The sequence below is a fragment of the Lutra lutra genome, chromosome 11, assembly GCF_902655055.1.
Source record: "Lutra lutra chromosome 11, mLutLut1.2, whole genome shotgun sequence".
NCBI lineage: Eukaryota > Metazoa > Chordata > Mammalia > Carnivora > Mustelidae > Lutra > Lutra lutra.
Genome location: NC_062288.1, coordinates 95,105,382 through 95,121,383, shown reverse-complemented (window position 1 = coordinate 95,121,383; position 16,002 = coordinate 95,105,382). Strand labels below are relative to the sequence as shown.

The window sequence follows — 16,002 nt, the reverse complement described above, 5'->3', positions numbered from 1 at the left end:
TCCCTGCAAAGCAGAGAGCCCAATGCGGGGCTCGATCCCAGGACCCTGAGATCATGACCTGAGCCAAAGGCAGAGGCTTAACCCACTGAGCCACCCAGGCGCCCCAAATGCTTTCATTCTTAAGCTGAGTGCTGAGTTCTTCAGTGTTTGCTATATTCTTTCTACTCTGTGTTTCTAACAAATATTTCATTAAAAAATTAAGTGCCACATGAATAGACATTTCTCCAAAAAAGACATACAAATGGCCAGCAAGCCTATGAAAGAGGCTGACCATCATTAATCATTAGGAAAATGCAATCAAAACCACAATGAGATGCCACCTCCCACCTGTTAGGATGACCATCGTCAGAACGACAAGTGTTGGTGGGGATCTGGAAAACCAGATCCTTTGTATATTGATGCCAGGAAGGTAAAATCCTGTGTGGAAAAGCGGTATAGAGCTTCCTCAAAAAACACAAATATGCCATATAGTCTTGCAGTCCCACTTCTGGGTAAATACACAAAAGAACTGAAAGCAGGTCTTCAAAGACACCCTTGCACGTCCGTGTTCACGGCAGCATCATTCATAATAGCCAAGAGGTGGAAGTCGCCCAAATGTCCATGGATGGATGAACGAATGAAGAAAATACGATATACACACACACTATGAAATATTCTTTAGTCTTGAGAAAGAAATCCTGTGACATGCTACAATCTGGATGAACCTCGGCATCATGGTGAGGGAAATGATCCAGGCACAAAAGGACAAATCCTGCACAGCTCCATTTATACGAGATAATTAAAGTCACCCAAATCATGGAAACAGAAAGTGGAATGGCGGTTGCCAGGGGCCGAGAAGAGAGAGAAATTAATAGGAAGTTGTTCAATAGATACAGTTTCCATTTTGCATGTTCAGAAAGTTCTAGAGATTTGCCACACAACCTTGTGCATATGGTTGACACTGCTGAACTGTGCACCGGAAGTGGTTAGGGTAAATTCTGTATTTGTATTTTTAACTGTAAGTAAACATTTTTAAGTTTTTAAAAAAGCTAAACGCCGAGTGAAGTACCTAGAACACAGTCCTTGTACCAGACATTCTCTGCTCTTCCATTCCGGGAACAGCAGTGTGAATGGCAAAGCTTTAGGGAGCTTCTGCCCACTGTGTCCCCCACTGTGTCTCGGGAAGGCCGTGTCAGGACTTGGAGCACAGGAGGCAGGAGGACAAAGCCATACGAGTCCAGGTTCTGTGGTCAGACTGCCAGCACCCGGATCCTGAACCTGCCACAGGGGCCGTGTGGCTGCGGGTTTGTTGTCCGGCCTCTTGGCTTAGGTGTCTGCCATGAGGAACGTGGAGGGGCTTAAGAGGGATACTGACAAGTATGACACAGCTAAATCAGGCACTATGGGGTGCAGAGAGGGAGCTCAGCGTACACCCCCAAGACGACTCTCCCAGTCCTCCAGCCCGCTTTAGGGGCTGGGAGAGGCTCGTGCAGACCGGCGCTGGGGAGTGTGAGCCTCGACTACCTGCTCCACACTGCGTGCAACTGAACTCCCAGGAGTGTGTGTTCACTCCTCTTTCTCTCCAGCCCCACTCCCTAACAATGATTAAAGCTTTTCCCAAACCCACCAAGATATTAAAGTCATTTTTAAAACAGAACTTGTCAAAAGTTTTGGAAAGCATAAAGCTTTTTACCACAACCCCACCAACAAAGGCAACCCTAGAGCCGGAGACGGGTGCAGACCGTGGCTCTGCTGTGCACAGTCGGTGGGACGTGGGGAGCCACCTAACCTTTCGGGGCCCATCTCTTCATGCGGCTAATATGGCAGAGATCATACCTGCCCCGGGGGACTGTCCTGAGATTTGAATGAGACACTGGATGAAAAGCACCCAGCACAACCGATGCCAGGTGACAGGCATCCCACATGGGCTCGCTGGACCGGTTACCCCGCAAGTCCATGGCATACTTGGGGAAGCCCTAAGGCTGTGCGTCGGTTTTGTTCCAAGCACACAGCCGCTGCAGAGCAGAAGCGGAGCGGCAGGAAGAGCACAGGACTGAGACCCCCTAGTTGTGTGTCAAGTCTGGGCTCCGCCCACAAGGCCCAGGGAGGCAAAAGGACCACTCTGCCTCCATCATGCCTCCTGTAAGATGACGGCGCTAGGCCACACACCCTTCTGACTCTCAGCTGTGTGTTACAATCCTTGTCAGATAGCTGCCTTTTGATGGAAATATTCTGTACCTTGATTATATCAATGTCAGTCCCTGTTACAATATTGTAAGATGCTACCACTGGGGGACACTGGGTAAAGGATACACAGGAGCTCTCTGTATTATTTCTTACAACTGCATGTGAGTCCACAATTATTCCAAAATTAGAAGTTTAATCAAAAATATTTAATGTAGGGGCGCCTGGGTGGCTCAGTGGGTTAAGCCGCTGCCTTCGGCTCAGGTCATGATCTCAGGGTCCTGGGATCGAGCTCTGCATCGGGCTCTCTGCTCAGCAGGGAGCCTGCTTCCTCCTCTCTCTCTACCTGCCTCTCTGGCTGCTTGTGATCTCTCTCTGTCAAATAAATAAATAAAATCTTTAAAAAAAATAAAAAATAAAAAATAAAAAATATTTAATGTAATTTCCAAAAAAAAAAAGCTGCCTTTCCCATGCAGAGTTTCATTATCAGACTGCAGAACCTCAAGAGAAGCAACAGGAGAGGCCATCTTCAGAGGAGAACCTGGCCTGCCCTCAACACCTTACACCCTCGGCTGGCAGCTTGACTCTGGAGAGTGGCCCCAGACCGCCATCTGTCACAAGGAGACAGAGCCCGAGGTGAAGGCCGAGGTGAAGAACCATGAGGCCACTTCCCTCCAAGGGACTGGGCCAGGAGGCAAAGGCCCAGACAGCCCCCCTGCGACCTCCAAACGCACCAGAACAAGAGGCACCTCCTCTTGGGCTGCTCCGATCCCAGCCAAGAACTAAGCATGACTTACATTAAGACTAAGGATCAGTGATGTGAACTGAGGAGGGAAGAGGTATGGAAAGCCTGAATTAGTCAGTTTTTGCATTTGTAAAAACATATTCCTCCAGTGAGGGATCACGAGTACTGAGACTGCTAGACTAACAGGTACCACGACCAACTGTGGTCGTGCCGTGACCATGTCAAGAAACAGAAACAACACCCTTCACACAAACGGACTAGTACAGAAAATGTTTGCACAACTGAGGTGTCCTGTAGGAGAGGTCCCTCTCAGCACCCTGCGGCCCCCTTCCCGCCTCCCCAGACCCTTCCCCACCAACCCAACCAGAGCATGGGAGCTCGACTCCGCCAGAGGCCTCACCTTGTGAGTCATCAGTAACTTAAAGACATTTGACAGAAGGCTGGAAACTTGAAGCTGGAAAACAGAATAAAACTGACTACAGAGGCCCATCCACTGATCCTCTCCCTTCCAGCCCCGTCCCTCCCCATCCTCCCACCCACACCCGCTCACACCCACACTCACAACCACCCCACACACACACACACCAACTGTTGGACAAATTCAAGAAAGGACCGCACACACACCATCGTGGCTCCCATCACTGGCGGAGTTGAGCCTCGAGGCCCTGCTACCCCATCACTCCCATCACTCCAGCACACACAGAAATCCCATCCAAATCCATGAGATGGGAAGGGCCGGGGTGCAGCCGCCACTCCTCACTACCGGGGGCTCACTCCTTGCTCTGACTAGCTCCTGCCAGTGCAGACCGTGCACTCAGTGAGAAAAAAGTCAAGTTTGCTAGAACTGTGGCTAAAACACACACTGGGCTTCTGTTCACGTGTAAATAAAGAACAGCAATGTTAGGTATGTCCTTTGGCTGCTCAGGGGCCTTCGTCCTCCCTCCCTCCCTGCTCAGCTGAGCCACTGCTCCCGGGTGAAGCAGCAGAATGGCTACACCGGGGACAGGGAGGGGTTACGGCACTATAAATGCCACTGTGCCAGCAGCCACCAGGTCAAGGAGCCACTCTTGAGAGTCAGGGATGCCAGGGACCTGCTCACACCCAGAAGACGCAGGCAGAGGACAGGTTTGCCCTTCATCTGCCTTAAAACTCAAGGGCACCTGGGTGGCTCAGTGGGTTAAGCCGCTGCCTTCGGCTCAGGTCATGATCTCAGGGTCCTGGGATCGAGTCCCGCGTTGGGCTCTCTGCTCGGCGGGGAGCCTGCTTCCCTCTCTCTCTCTCTCTCTCTCTCTCTCTCTCTGCCTGCCTCTCTGTCTACTTGTGATCTCTCTCTGTCAAATAAATAAATAAAATCTTTAAAAAAAAAAAAAACTCAACGCTGCCTGAGACCTCTCCCATAAAGAGGGTCTACCTTCGACCTTTGCTCCATCCAAGAGCCTGGGTGGTAAACACCACCACGGCCTCCGCCCCTCGAGCGGCCTGCTCACCTTTTCCAGGGTGATGGTGTTCTTCCTGGCCTGGGTCACCAGTGTGGCCATCTCAGCCTTGAACACCTCCACGTCCCTACACTCGCTGGCCCGGGCGTGATGCAGGATGAGCTCAGCCACTCTCTGGCCCTACAAGACACGAAGGCAAGGAACTTGGTAGAGTCAAGAGAGGTCATAACACTAGACACTCTGCCCAGACCTCCTCCTATCCCAGTTGCTTCCACCCAAGGTTTCAACCATCCTGCCTCTGACCACCCATCCGTTTTTAATCTCACCCCATCCAGAATACATGGTAACCGACAGAGACTTTGAAATTGGTGGGAGCCCCCCCGCCATGCTATTACAGCCATCTCCTTCACCATCATCTCCTCCGCCTTCACCAGCCGCACAGGGCACGGCGCGAAGCCAGCGTCCTGCCACTCACGCTCCACGAGGCCCTGCTAACCAACCAGCCTTATCCCCAGAGTCACTGGGACTGGCCTCTGGACTGGAACAGCCACTCGCTTTGTGGACGCTCTTCTTGGCTGAGGAGAATTCCCTCCTCACACCTGACCCAGCCTCTGTGCTCCAGCCTTCCTCCTCCACCCTGGGCACCCTCAGACCAGAGCCTCCTAGTCTCCCTGAACACCCTAGTAGTCACTCCCAGAGCCTTTCACCTCCCACAGTGCAGCCCCGGGAGCCGAGCTCTTTCTCTCTGACTGTAACTTTCCTTCATCCCAATCTGTGCAGGGGAATGCCCCCCCCACCTGCCACTGGACCTCAGTGTTTAACCTTGACTCGGGGGACACTTTCAACTGTCTCAGACTCAAGCCTTTGGACTGTCCCCTCAGAAGGCTTCCAAATAAGCAGCGGCTCCCCTGAATTCTGCCTTTAAAAAAACAAAAACAGTTCTCTCTTTGCCAGGGTCTTTCTTGCTGGAAAATTCCACACCAGTTGGTCGGAGGGTTTCTTCTTGATCACTCTTGACATCATACTTTAAGTTGACTCAGTAGAGGTTGTGCCGAATCCCTTTCTGCAAATAATAATTCTTAACCACCGAAGTCCCTCGCAGCCACGGGGTCGGGAGTCAAAAACCAATCCAGATTCCAAGGGACCTTCCTACACTTGGAGTGGAAGTCCTCTGTACTGCTGCTTCTCACCAGCCTGATGGTTACTCAGACAAGAGGCCAGTGTTCCCAATGACCACCCACAGGCCTACTGGTGAGGGAAGAGAAACTACTGGTACAAAACAGCATTCGGGCTGGAGTCATTTCCTCCCCTCATCCCAAACCCTGAGCCGCTTGGAACAGGTGTCCCCCACGGGCATCAGCACATTCTGACTAAAGACCCCTTAGATGGCTTCATTTCCTCTCTCCTCCTCCCTCCCAGTCCTGCCCCTCTCGCTCCGTTCCACCCATGTCCAGCAGGAGCACCCGTGGCAAACACAGGCATTTGCAAGATTGACAAGGGCAGAGTCGTCCTGCAATGAAAGATCATCCCCAGCTCCCGCAGGCCCGCTGGGGCTCACCTGCCCCATCGCCACAGCCATGAAAACGGCCCGGAAGTTGCTCAGGTCCGCGGCCTGCAGCTCCGCCACGATGCCGGCATCCAGCAGCACCAGGCGCAGAGGGCAGCGGGCGGGGGTCATGGCCACCACCAGCGTGTCGCAGACATCCATCTGCTGCAGCGGTGCCTCTCGACTCTTGGAAGGACCGTCGGCACCCTGGACCAGGATGTTCCCTGGGTGGAGGTCTGCATGGACAAAGTTGTCCACAAATATCTGGAAGGAGATCGGTGCTATTCAAGGCAGAGGCAACCCTCACCACCCCAGCGGCACCAGGCCATTTGCAGAAAAGCTTCCAAGGTGACAGTAAGTGCCCAGGGATTGAGTAAGATGGTGGAGTACATAAGGCCTCACTGCTTATGTCATGCATTCAGAAGTTGTCCTGGGACAGGCCAGGTTCACATTTTTAAGAAAAAATAATTTCGGGTTAAGCATCTGCCTTTGGCTCAGGTCATGATCCCAAAGTCCTGGGATTGACCCCTGCATCAGGCTCTCTGTTCAGCGGGGAGCCTGCCTCTCCCTCTGTGATCTCTCTCATTTTCACTGTCTCTCAAACAAATAAAATTTTTAAAAATAATAATAATAAAAATAAAAAGATTATAAGGGAACATGAAAAACCAAAGACTGAACTGCATTTTAAAGGACTTATTTTAAGATTGATTAATTGATTGGTTTTAAAGACAGAGAGAAAGAGACCACGCACATGAGCAGGGGGAGAGGCAATGGGAGATGGAGAGGGACAAGCAGACTCTGCCCTGAGCATAGAACCCGATGTGGGGCTTCATATCACAACCCTGAAATCACAACCTGAACTTGGATTTAGTTTTATTCTGTGATTTTAGAAGTAATAATCTAATTCAGAATAATTATCTACCCATTGCTTGAAGATTTTCCCCAAATTCTAAGTTCTTAAAATGCATGGAACTACCTTTTTATTTTTATTTTATTTTATTTTTAAAGATTGATTTAACAGAATGAGAGCATAGCAGAAGGAGCACCAAGGAGAGGGAGAGAAGCAGGCTCCCTGCTGAGTGGGGACTGGGGTGGGAGGCTCAATCCCAGGACCCCAGGATCATGACCTGAGCTGAAGGGAGACTCTTAACCAACTGTGCCACTCAGGTGCCCCACAGAACTACCTTTTTATTTTTTTTAAGATTTTATTTGTTTATTTGACAGAGAGAGATCACAAGTAGGCAGAGAGGCAGGCAGAGAGAGAGGGGGAAGCAGGCTCCCTGCTGAGCAGAGAGACCAATGCGGGGCTTGATCCCAGGACCCTGAGATCATGACCTGAGCCAAAGGCAGAGGCTTAACCCACTGAGCCACCCAGGCGCCCCAGAACTACGTTTTTAAAAAAACATTTCCTAAATCAGACTTCCCCTCCATGACCTCCCTCTGCCCATCATAGTGAAGCCTAACTGTGACACCAACAGCCATCCTGGCACACAGAATCGGGTGTGCAGGGGGAAGTGGTTTTGAACCTCCTAAGCAGGAAAGAAAGCTCCAGGGACTATGATGGACAGAAGTCAGGTGTGACTTTGTGGGACAGGAATGTGCGTCCTTTGAAAAGTCATCTCTGCGGTCAGAAACCACCAGCAAGCCTTCCCAAGGGGAAGGAGAGCCCCAGGGGAGGGTGCAGAGAGCTGCTGCTACAGAGGTTCTCTGGGGACATCTGCCACAGCCCCGGGCCCCAGAGACACCCTCCTGGTCCTGGGTTCTGGCTCTGAAGGAAGTGAGAACGGCTGCTGCTCTGGTGAAAATCCTGAGAACTAGAGAAGCCAGGGCTGGCACGCCTGCCGGCTAGAGGTACAAAACACTGGTTGACCCCAGGGCTGAACCACCCGGCACATGGCTATCAGTTCGGCCCCCCAGCTTTCGCCCCCATTCTCGATCCTGCTATCTGGAGCCTGTTATGATCTCCTGTCTCCTGGGTGCTGCTTGGTGCTGCTTCTCCCATAGCTGCTCCCACTGCTGCTTCCCCTCTGGCCCAAGGTGCCCCTCGGAGCCCTGGGGCCTGGTTCCCCACTGAACTCCCACCACAAAGAGTTATGGTAAAACAGCACGCGCCGACCGAGCGGACACGCAGCTCTCCCGGCACGGTCCTCAGTCGGGGGTGGCTGACTTTCCACTCGAGGCTAGAGGTAGAGGCTGGGCCCGCTCCCTCTTATGCTTACCTCTTCCCACTGTGGCCACCGGCCTCTGCCCTCACCGTGCCATGTCAGTCACCTGGGTCCTTTCCTCCCACTCCAACCACACACCTGTTCCTTCTTACCCAGCTTCTGCGCCCTCCAGACTGGGACGCTCATCCTCTTTCCTGCCTACAACAAGCCATCCAGCCCCCGGCCGCTGTCACCCGTGCCAGCCAAACCCTGAGGCCAGGACGGGCCCCTCCTGAATGACCCTGTGGTCCCTATGTATCCTTTACTGATCTGTGGCCTGTCTTCCCAGGGAATGGTAGTTCCAGGAACATTGTAACCAGGTCCGTTTCGCTCACTGCCGTCTACCTAGCACTTAATTCCGGGCAGGACACAGAGCGGGGGCTCAGCTGCTGGACAAATGAACGAAATACCTCTGAGCGCACGGCGTCTCTGGCTGTTTGTCCAAACCACAGGCAACCTGGGCAGGGCCTGGGTCTGGCTCCCTGCTCCGGAGCACCCGGCATGGTGACTGGTGCACGCCCCAGATGCCGTGCTTAACAGAAAGGCGTATGATGAAGGGGCGTTCTGGTAGCCTCCGCTATATCTGGAGCAGACTCTCAACATGGTGGCTTGCTCTTTGCTCACCACCCCCCACCCTGACAGCCCACCAGGACCAGCGTCTCTGCCATCTCCTCATGACCCCGCGCAGGGCCGGAGCACTCCCTCCCAGCCCGCTCACCATCTTCAGCAGCATGTTGATCCCCAGCCGGGCAATCTGCTTCTTCAAGTCAGTGGGGATCCCCGCCTGCTGGTAACTGGACACAGGCACGCTCTCCTTTAAGGAATGTCAGGGGAGAAAGAGCTGGACCCCAGACGGCACCCCCTTGCCCTGCTCCCCACCTCCACATGACCCATCCCGCTGCCTTCCCATCCTTACTCTTCCCAAAGAGTTTTCCCTTCCTCACGATCCCTCTGAATCTGTCATCCACAAGTTAATCTGAACCTGCCCGCTTTTCCCTTAGGTAACACTTCTCAAAAACAAAAACAAAACGATTCCCCTCGGTTTATTCTGGAGGAAACCCGTGACTCTGCTGCCCACAGAGATGTAACGTCATGAGAGAAGACAAGGAGCGGGGCTCAGGAGAGCTAGTTTCTGATCAGCAATCAGCCAACAAGGCCATGAGTGAGCTCTGTGACCTCGAGCAAGAAAATGGAGAGAAAGGGGAGAAAGAGAAGGAAGGACATAGTAAATAACCATTTCATGTAGGTTAGTTTTTTATCCGCTGAGACAAGTGCCCGTTGAGATCGATCTTGTTCTTCAGCAGTGGCAAAGAGAAGAACTAAAGCCCAGAGAGTTTAAGGAACTTCCTCAAGGTCACATAGCCAGTAACATGGGCCTTTCGTGTCACTTCCCTGGATCAAACCTTAGCAGTTTTACAAAGGACCGGACCAGGCAACAGCTAAGGCCACTGCTGAGTACTTCCCCTGTGCAAACTCTGAAGGCGTTTTGCATTCAATATGTCACTGACTTCTGGGACAAGCCTGAGAGGCAGAGACAGGCACCCACTGTTACACAGGAGGAAACTGACATCACCAGCAAATAAAATGGAAAGGTTTTCAAGTCCAGAAAAGTCTGAGGCCACGTCCAGACTCCCAGCCACCTCCCTACACAGCCTCCCCACCCTGTGCTGCATCCAAACTCCCCTCAGCTTTACGGACAGTAATCCCGTGCTTTCTTGGCTTTTGTCTTTTCAGACGGAAGCCTCCAGGTGAAGCGGAGATGGACCAGCCCTGAGTAGAAGACACAGCCCCAGGAAGCAAGCTCTCACTTACTTCGTAAGTCTCCACCAAGACATCCCTGGTGACAAAGGGACGCAGGGGGGTGGGGAATTTGACAGAATTCACATTCAGGAAGTTGCACTGGAAGTGTTCTAGATTCCGAGCTTCATAACGCAGGTCGATCTAGAGAGATGTGGAAAGGGGACGAGAGGTGATCTGGGCTCGGGGCAGCAGCCTTTACATCACCATAGAGCTTAGCCAGTCCCCACATCCATCAGCCTCCCCTTCCCCACCTGCAGAATGCCCCAGGAAACCCTGGAGGGGTGGTCTGGCCTCCAGGAACTTCTGGAAGCTACAGCTGCAGATACCCCTGTAGCACCTGGGCTTGCCTGCCTCCAGTCCCTTCCCTCTCTGCTCACCCCCCTTCACTCCAGCCCCTGAAGCCCTTCCCCCATCCCAGGGGTTTACCTTCATGGCTCTCCAGCGGCCTGCTCCCCTCGGTCCACTGCACTGCTCCCTACACTCAGCAAGCCTTTTGCTTGCCAGACTCAAGGGACCACTCCCATCTTGATCCTAATGACCTCTCGGGGCACCCGGTACTGGTGCCACTGAGAACCCCCTTCTTTCTGAACAGCTGTCCTCCTGGCACCTGCTGTTTACTTCCCCCTATGATCCTCCCTGGGCCTCCAGCCGTTCGCTCTCGGTCTGGTCTCCCAGCCCTTCCTCCTGTGTGTGCCCCCCACGCGCGGACACTCTCTCAGCGGCTGCCCTTGGCCAGCCTGTGCTCCCGTGCTCCATCCCCTCCCACCCTCAGCTGACAACTCCTCTCAGGACCTAGGTCTCCTGGCCAGACCCCGCCAGCAGCTCCACACTTCTCTTCAAGTTGAAGCTTCACAGAAGCCCAAAGCCCCTTAAACACCATGTCTAAACAGAACTTACTGTCCCCACCTGCCAGGCGCCTGGGAGTCACTGCACATTCCTTCTTCTCTCGTGGCCTCCACACAGTGGGCCACTAACAGTGGATCTCCGATCTCAGCACGTTCAGATCCATTTCCCCGCTCTACCCATCTGCGGGTCCCAAGCTGACTGGCAACCAGTCACCAGACACCGGCCGTAACAGAGGCACCTGAGTGGGGCTCCCTGACTCCTGCCATCCCTCTCTCTAACCCTTCTGTGGGGTGCCTCCCTACTACCTGCGGGACGAAGTCTAAATTCTTGAGGATGACATCCAAGGCAGCTGTCTCTTCAGACCCATCTCTTGTGCCTCCCGTGTCCTCTCCGGCCCTGAACTCTAGCTTCCCCCAGTCCGTATGGCGCTTGACATCCCATCCTACCTGAGCCTCCCCCTCTCTCCTTTGCCTTCCTTATTCCCTCTAACGGGAATGTTCTTCCCTATTTGGTCCAACTGTAAACACCTCCCAAGACAGCCTGAGTCTGGGGAGGAGCCTTGACCCTCAAGACAGAAAGACCACTTCCTGTCTAGGCCCCAGCGGAACCCAACTGAAGCTGCAGAGACCTCTGCAGAGACTTCTACAGGAGTCTCTGAGATCATGCGCTACTTGCAGATATTTACGGATCAGCAGCCTCTGCCTACCATACATTCCTCACGGACGAGAAAATCGCACTCATCACCCCATGCTGTCCATCCGACATCTAGAAGGGGAACCAAAGCTCGCATAGCTGGTGGGACTGACAGTAATGTGGAGATGGCTGTGGGAGTAGAAGCTATTTTCTCTCTTGTAATATTCTTTTAAATACAAAACTACATTATTTCATAGCATACAGCAAAGCTTTTAAACATTAAAATGCGTCCCTGGGACTTAAAACCTTACGTCGGAGGACATAAATGAGGACCTAGCACCTTGCTTCAGAAAGACTGCTGACTTTCACACTCTCCAACGGGAGGCCAGGCTGGTTCCCTACTTGGAGCCCTGACCTCCCCCAAAGTGTGTTCCCCAAGTCTTGTTATTCAAACAAGGATTCTAAGGGTCCTGGACAGGATGGAGGGCCCTGTCTACTCAAGAGCCCTGGAAACGGAGCAAAGGCACAGTGCTAGAGTTCACAAATTCTCACCCGGGAGCTCGGCAGCCACCCGTGGCACAGGTAGTGATGCTGAAGGCCTCACCACAGCCCTGCACTTCCCTGCCATGAGCTAAGGAAGAAGGCTTCCCAAGCACACGCGCAGTCACACTGGGTCGTGGCAGTCAAGCCCTGGCCTGTGGACGAGGAAGGCCCCAGAACCCATACCGGATCCTCCGTGACCTGCTGCCCATTCTGCATGGACCCAAGATGATGCAGGTTGAAGATGGTCGTGCCCACCTTTGGACGAAAATGGGTCCCCAAGTCACTATGGAGTAGAGCTCCCTCTCCCTCCTTCCGTTCACCCACACGGAACTTTGCTACAAGCAAGAAATCGCCTTGTGGCATCCGGCGTTCCTTGTTACGTCAGTTACCACTACCTACCCCACTATCACACCACGCCGGCTGTGACACGCTGGGAAATCCCGCAGCCATTCAGTATTTGCTGAACAGCGGATGGAAAGAACTAGGTGACATGCGATTTGCAGTTGAGGGAAGGAGACTTCACCTGATGGACCATGAGCTTCTCAAATTCCTCCACGATCTCGGGCAAACTAAGCCACTTGACTCCCGGCAAAAGTGCCAGGACGCGGCTGCCCATCTTCATCAGCAGCAGGTCCATCTGTACTTGCGCCAGCAAGCCAGGGTGCAGCACCTGCCAGGGACAGGAAGGCATCAGGAGGGGACGATCACCCAGATGGGACCAGGGCCCAGCACCGGGGAGCCAAGCCAGCTTCTCATCAGAGCAGAACGGATGTGGGCCCAACACCTGGGAAGCTCCTACCTCCTTCGCCCCCGCATGCCTCCGCTGAGATGCCAGGGCCGGCCCCTCCGGGCTGCACTTGGCTTTGCTAGAAAGAACAGGCTGGCTTTTCCTTCCAAATACCTTAAGTTTAGGTCAGCAGCTCCCAAACCTTAGTGTGCATCAGAGTCACCGTGGAGTGCCCAGATGTGGACGGCCAGGCCTCCTCCAGGACCTTCTGCATCACCAACTCTGGGGATGGGGCAAGGATCTGCATTTTGCTGAGCACACCAGGTACTGGGTCGGTACCAGGGCCCGAGTCAGAGAAGCATCTAGAGTCACAGAACCCCAGCAAGGATGCACTGAGGTGGGATGAAAGAGTCTGCTTTCAAATGCCTGTTGGTTCTACCACTCTTTCCCAGTCTGAAACTGGCCAAGATATCAACCTCTCAGCCTCCTGTTCAGATTATTTATTTATTTATTTATTTATTTATTTAATTTATTTGACAGAGACCGCATAGGCAGAGAGGCAGGCTGGGGGCGGGGGGAGGGACGGAGGCTCCCCGCTGAGCAGAGAGCCCGATGCAGGGCTCAATCCCAGGACCCTGAGACCATGACCCGAGCTGAAGGCAGAGGCTTTAACCCACTGAGCCACCCAGGCGCCCCTCTTTTTAAAACATGGAGATGGGGCGCCTAGCTGGTTAAAGCGTCTGCCTTCAGCTGAGGTCATGATCCTGGGGTCCTGGGATTGGGCTCTCTGATCTGTGGGAATTCTGCTTCTTCCTCTACCTCTGCCCCTCCCGCCTGCTCGGGCTCTCTCTTACACTTTCTCTCTCTCAAATAAATAAAATCTAAGAACAAAACAAAACAGACCATGGAGGTAATAGTCCTTACCTGCTCCCCCACATCAAGTCCTTTCAAAAGCTGAGATCAAAGCGGCGATATATAAAGATACAAGTTAAGCCAATGCCTACCTCAAAGGCAGCTACTACAGACTAAATAATGTGTCTACCATGACTGGCACCTGTCCTGGTACACAGCTGGCATCCACTCCCTTGGTATACCACAGAGCAGAGGATATTTTGGTCCAGTATTCCCCAAACATGCCTGCTCATGGGAATCACTGGCAGCATTTATAAAAAGCCAGGCCTCAGGGGCGCCAGGGTGGCTCAGTTGGTTGAGCCGCTGCCTTCAGCTCAGGTCATGATCCCGGCAGCCTGGGATCGAGTCCCGCATCAGGCTCGGCAGGGAACCTGCTTCTCTCTCTGCCTCTGCCTGCCTCTCTGCCTGCTTGTGTGTACTCGCTTGCTCTCTCTCTCTCTCTGGCAAATAAATAGAATCTTAAAAAAAAAAAAAAAGCCAGGCCTCAGGCCTTGGAAAGAATGATTCAGTAGGTGCAAAGAGAGGGCTGTTTCCAAGGAGGTATAAGAGAGGCGAGGCATCAAGGGTACCTGCCACCAGGGTCTGCCAGACACCTGGGACCATGCTGAACGGGATGGAAGAGGGCGGAGACAAAAATGATGGAGCCCAGGGCGCCTGGGTGGCTCAGTGGGTTGGGCCTCTGCCTTCAGTTCAGGTCACAATCTCAGGGCCCTGGAATCGAGTCCTGCATTGGGCTCTCTGCTCAGCGGGGAGCCTGCTTCCTCCTCTCTCTCTCTGCCTGCCTCTCTGCCTACTTGTGATTTCTCTGTGTGTCAAATAAATAAAGTCTTTAAAAAAAAAAATGATGGAGCCCAGGCAGGGGTGACTAGAAAAGAAAAGTGACAGGAGGAAGCCACTTCTGTACAAATGAATACTGCCATCTTGGGTTCGCCCCAGCACGTCTGAGACTGTCTCTGACTTATCCTCACCCCAGAGGAGCAGGTCAGCTGAGTAGTGGTTCCTCCACCCACAGAGGCAACAGATCCCAAACCCTCTTCACACAGCCACTCCCTCAAACCAAGAAATACAGAGTGCACAGCATAGGCACACAAACAAAAGTCAAGCTAAGAAAAATCAGCAGAAAGCAATGTGGGGTGATTTGCAAATGGGGATGCCTGACCCAGGACAGCTCTATGGACATGGTAAAATTTTAGACAGAAAAAAGTGTCTGCTGAAGCCATCCAAGCACTTACTTTCACGGCCACAGGGATGAGGTGATCTGGCTCAGGTCGGTGGGCACGTGCTAAAGACTGAGACACGACTGCATTTGATCCAACCAGGTCAGCTTCAGGGAGGAGCAGCCTTTCTAGAAAGGACTGGTCAGCAAGACTTCCTTGAAACCCCCACGCCTTCTCCGGGGGTCCAAAGAGATCTCCCAGCCTCCCGACTGCCCCAGCTTCCGAAGAAGGCTGCAGGCTGGAGGCCTTAACAAGTCTCCGGACACTGTCATTCTCCAGGAAGGCAGGATTGGCACGTGCTTTGTACACTTGGGCCACACAGCCTGAACCCACAGGTTCCTTCTTCTCAAAGCAGAGGACCTTCCCCCAGTCTTCCCCAAACGCCTGCCGCAGGAAGTGTTCTGTGTGAGTCCAAGGGTGGGGCGTCACCCGGACATGCAGCTTGGAGAACTGGGCACAGAAAGCCTCTGAGAAGAGATCACGACGGGTGCTGGCCCATTGGCCCAGTTTGATGTAGGTTGGGCCTGAAGTCTCCGTGGCTTTCAGAAGCAGGTAGAGCCAGAGGCTGGAGACGCTGGGAGCCAGGTAGGTGAGGGGATAGAAGAGAAGGAGAGGGAAGAATTTCATCAAGAGAGCCCCAGCCCGGAGCCAGATGCGGAGGTGCAGAAAGAGGCCTCCGAGCCGCCCCTCTTGGGAGACTCTCTCCAGTGGTCCGTTTTCAGCGAGGTCACTCCAGCTGGCTCTTCGCTGGCACGCGCTCTCAGGGGCCCCCTCACCACTGTCCCCATAGGTCGAGATAAGTTTGGGTAAAGTACCAAGCAGAAGCCAACAGAGTCTGGCATTACGAGAGCATCCAGATGATCTTAAAAGGCCGAGTTCTTTTCTGAGCTCAAAACCCCTTAGGTGCGACAAGCAGACCCTGACGGAGAAGCGCCAGGGGGTCACCATCCTCTTCCAGAGGTCCTCGGGCCTAGGCTGCCTGCCCTCGACTTAAAGGGCACCCATCTATGTTCACGCTTTAGGCAAGGCTGACACAAGTCCAGGGTCACAGCTGAGTATCCCACTTAAAAGTGGGGTACCAGCGAGACCCCGCGCCGCTCAGACCCTGCGTGTACACTTAAGTGTGGGCAGGCTATGCGCAGTCTGGCTCTGCAGGGCGCGCCCCCTAGGCCGCGCAGCCCGGCCCCTCCGTCCCCGCTCCGCACCCCACTGCCTCCCCGTACCTCGCTT

The 16,002-nt window shown here is 53.4% G+C and overlaps 1 protein-coding gene and 1 long non-coding RNA gene across 6 annotated transcripts in view; one reads left to right on the top strand and one right to left on the bottom strand.

Annotated features, from left to right (window-relative positions):
• Positions 1 to 11,305, top strand: part of LOC125080588 (uncharacterized) — a 17,428-nt gene extending 6,123 nt beyond the window's left edge. Inside the window, exons 3-5 of one of the 3 annotated variants that reach the window (XR_007121415.1) lie at positions 5,764 to 6,244; positions 9,829 to 9,909; positions 10,808 to 11,305. This is a non-coding gene — a long non-coding RNA (uncharacterized LOC125080588). Of the gene's footprint in view, positions 1 to 5,763; positions 6,245 to 9,828; positions 9,937 to 10,807 lie in introns of those variants that run through there. The other 2 variants (XR_007121414.1, XR_007121416.1) reach the window with 2 other exon arrangements.
• Positions 1 to 16,002, bottom strand: part of ADCK2 (aarF domain containing kinase 2) — a 17,504-nt gene extending 1,502 nt beyond the window's left edge. Inside the window, exons 1-8 of one of the 3 annotated variants that reach the window (XM_047694473.1) lie at positions 14,788 to 16,002; positions 12,440 to 12,586; positions 9,907 to 10,035; positions 8,813 to 8,908; positions 5,903 to 6,154; positions 4,396 to 4,524; positions 3,309 to 3,362; positions 2,636 to 2,774 (exon numbers count right to left, since the gene is read on the bottom strand). In XM_047694473.1, the coding sequence (XP_047550429.1) occupies positions 2,724 to 2,774; positions 3,309 to 3,362; positions 4,396 to 4,524; positions 5,903 to 6,154; positions 8,813 to 8,908; positions 9,907 to 10,035; positions 12,440 to 12,586; positions 14,788 to 15,720 (1,791 nt within the window). In that variant the 5' untranslated portion in view covers positions 15,721 to 16,002 and the 3' untranslated portion in view covers positions 2,636 to 2,723. Of the gene's footprint in view, positions 1 to 2,635; positions 2,775 to 3,308; positions 3,363 to 3,921; positions 4,058 to 4,279; positions 4,525 to 5,902; positions 6,155 to 8,812; positions 8,909 to 9,906; positions 10,036 to 12,439; positions 12,587 to 14,787 lie in introns of those variants that run through there. The other 2 variants (XM_047694472.1, XM_047694471.1) reach the window with 2 other exon arrangements.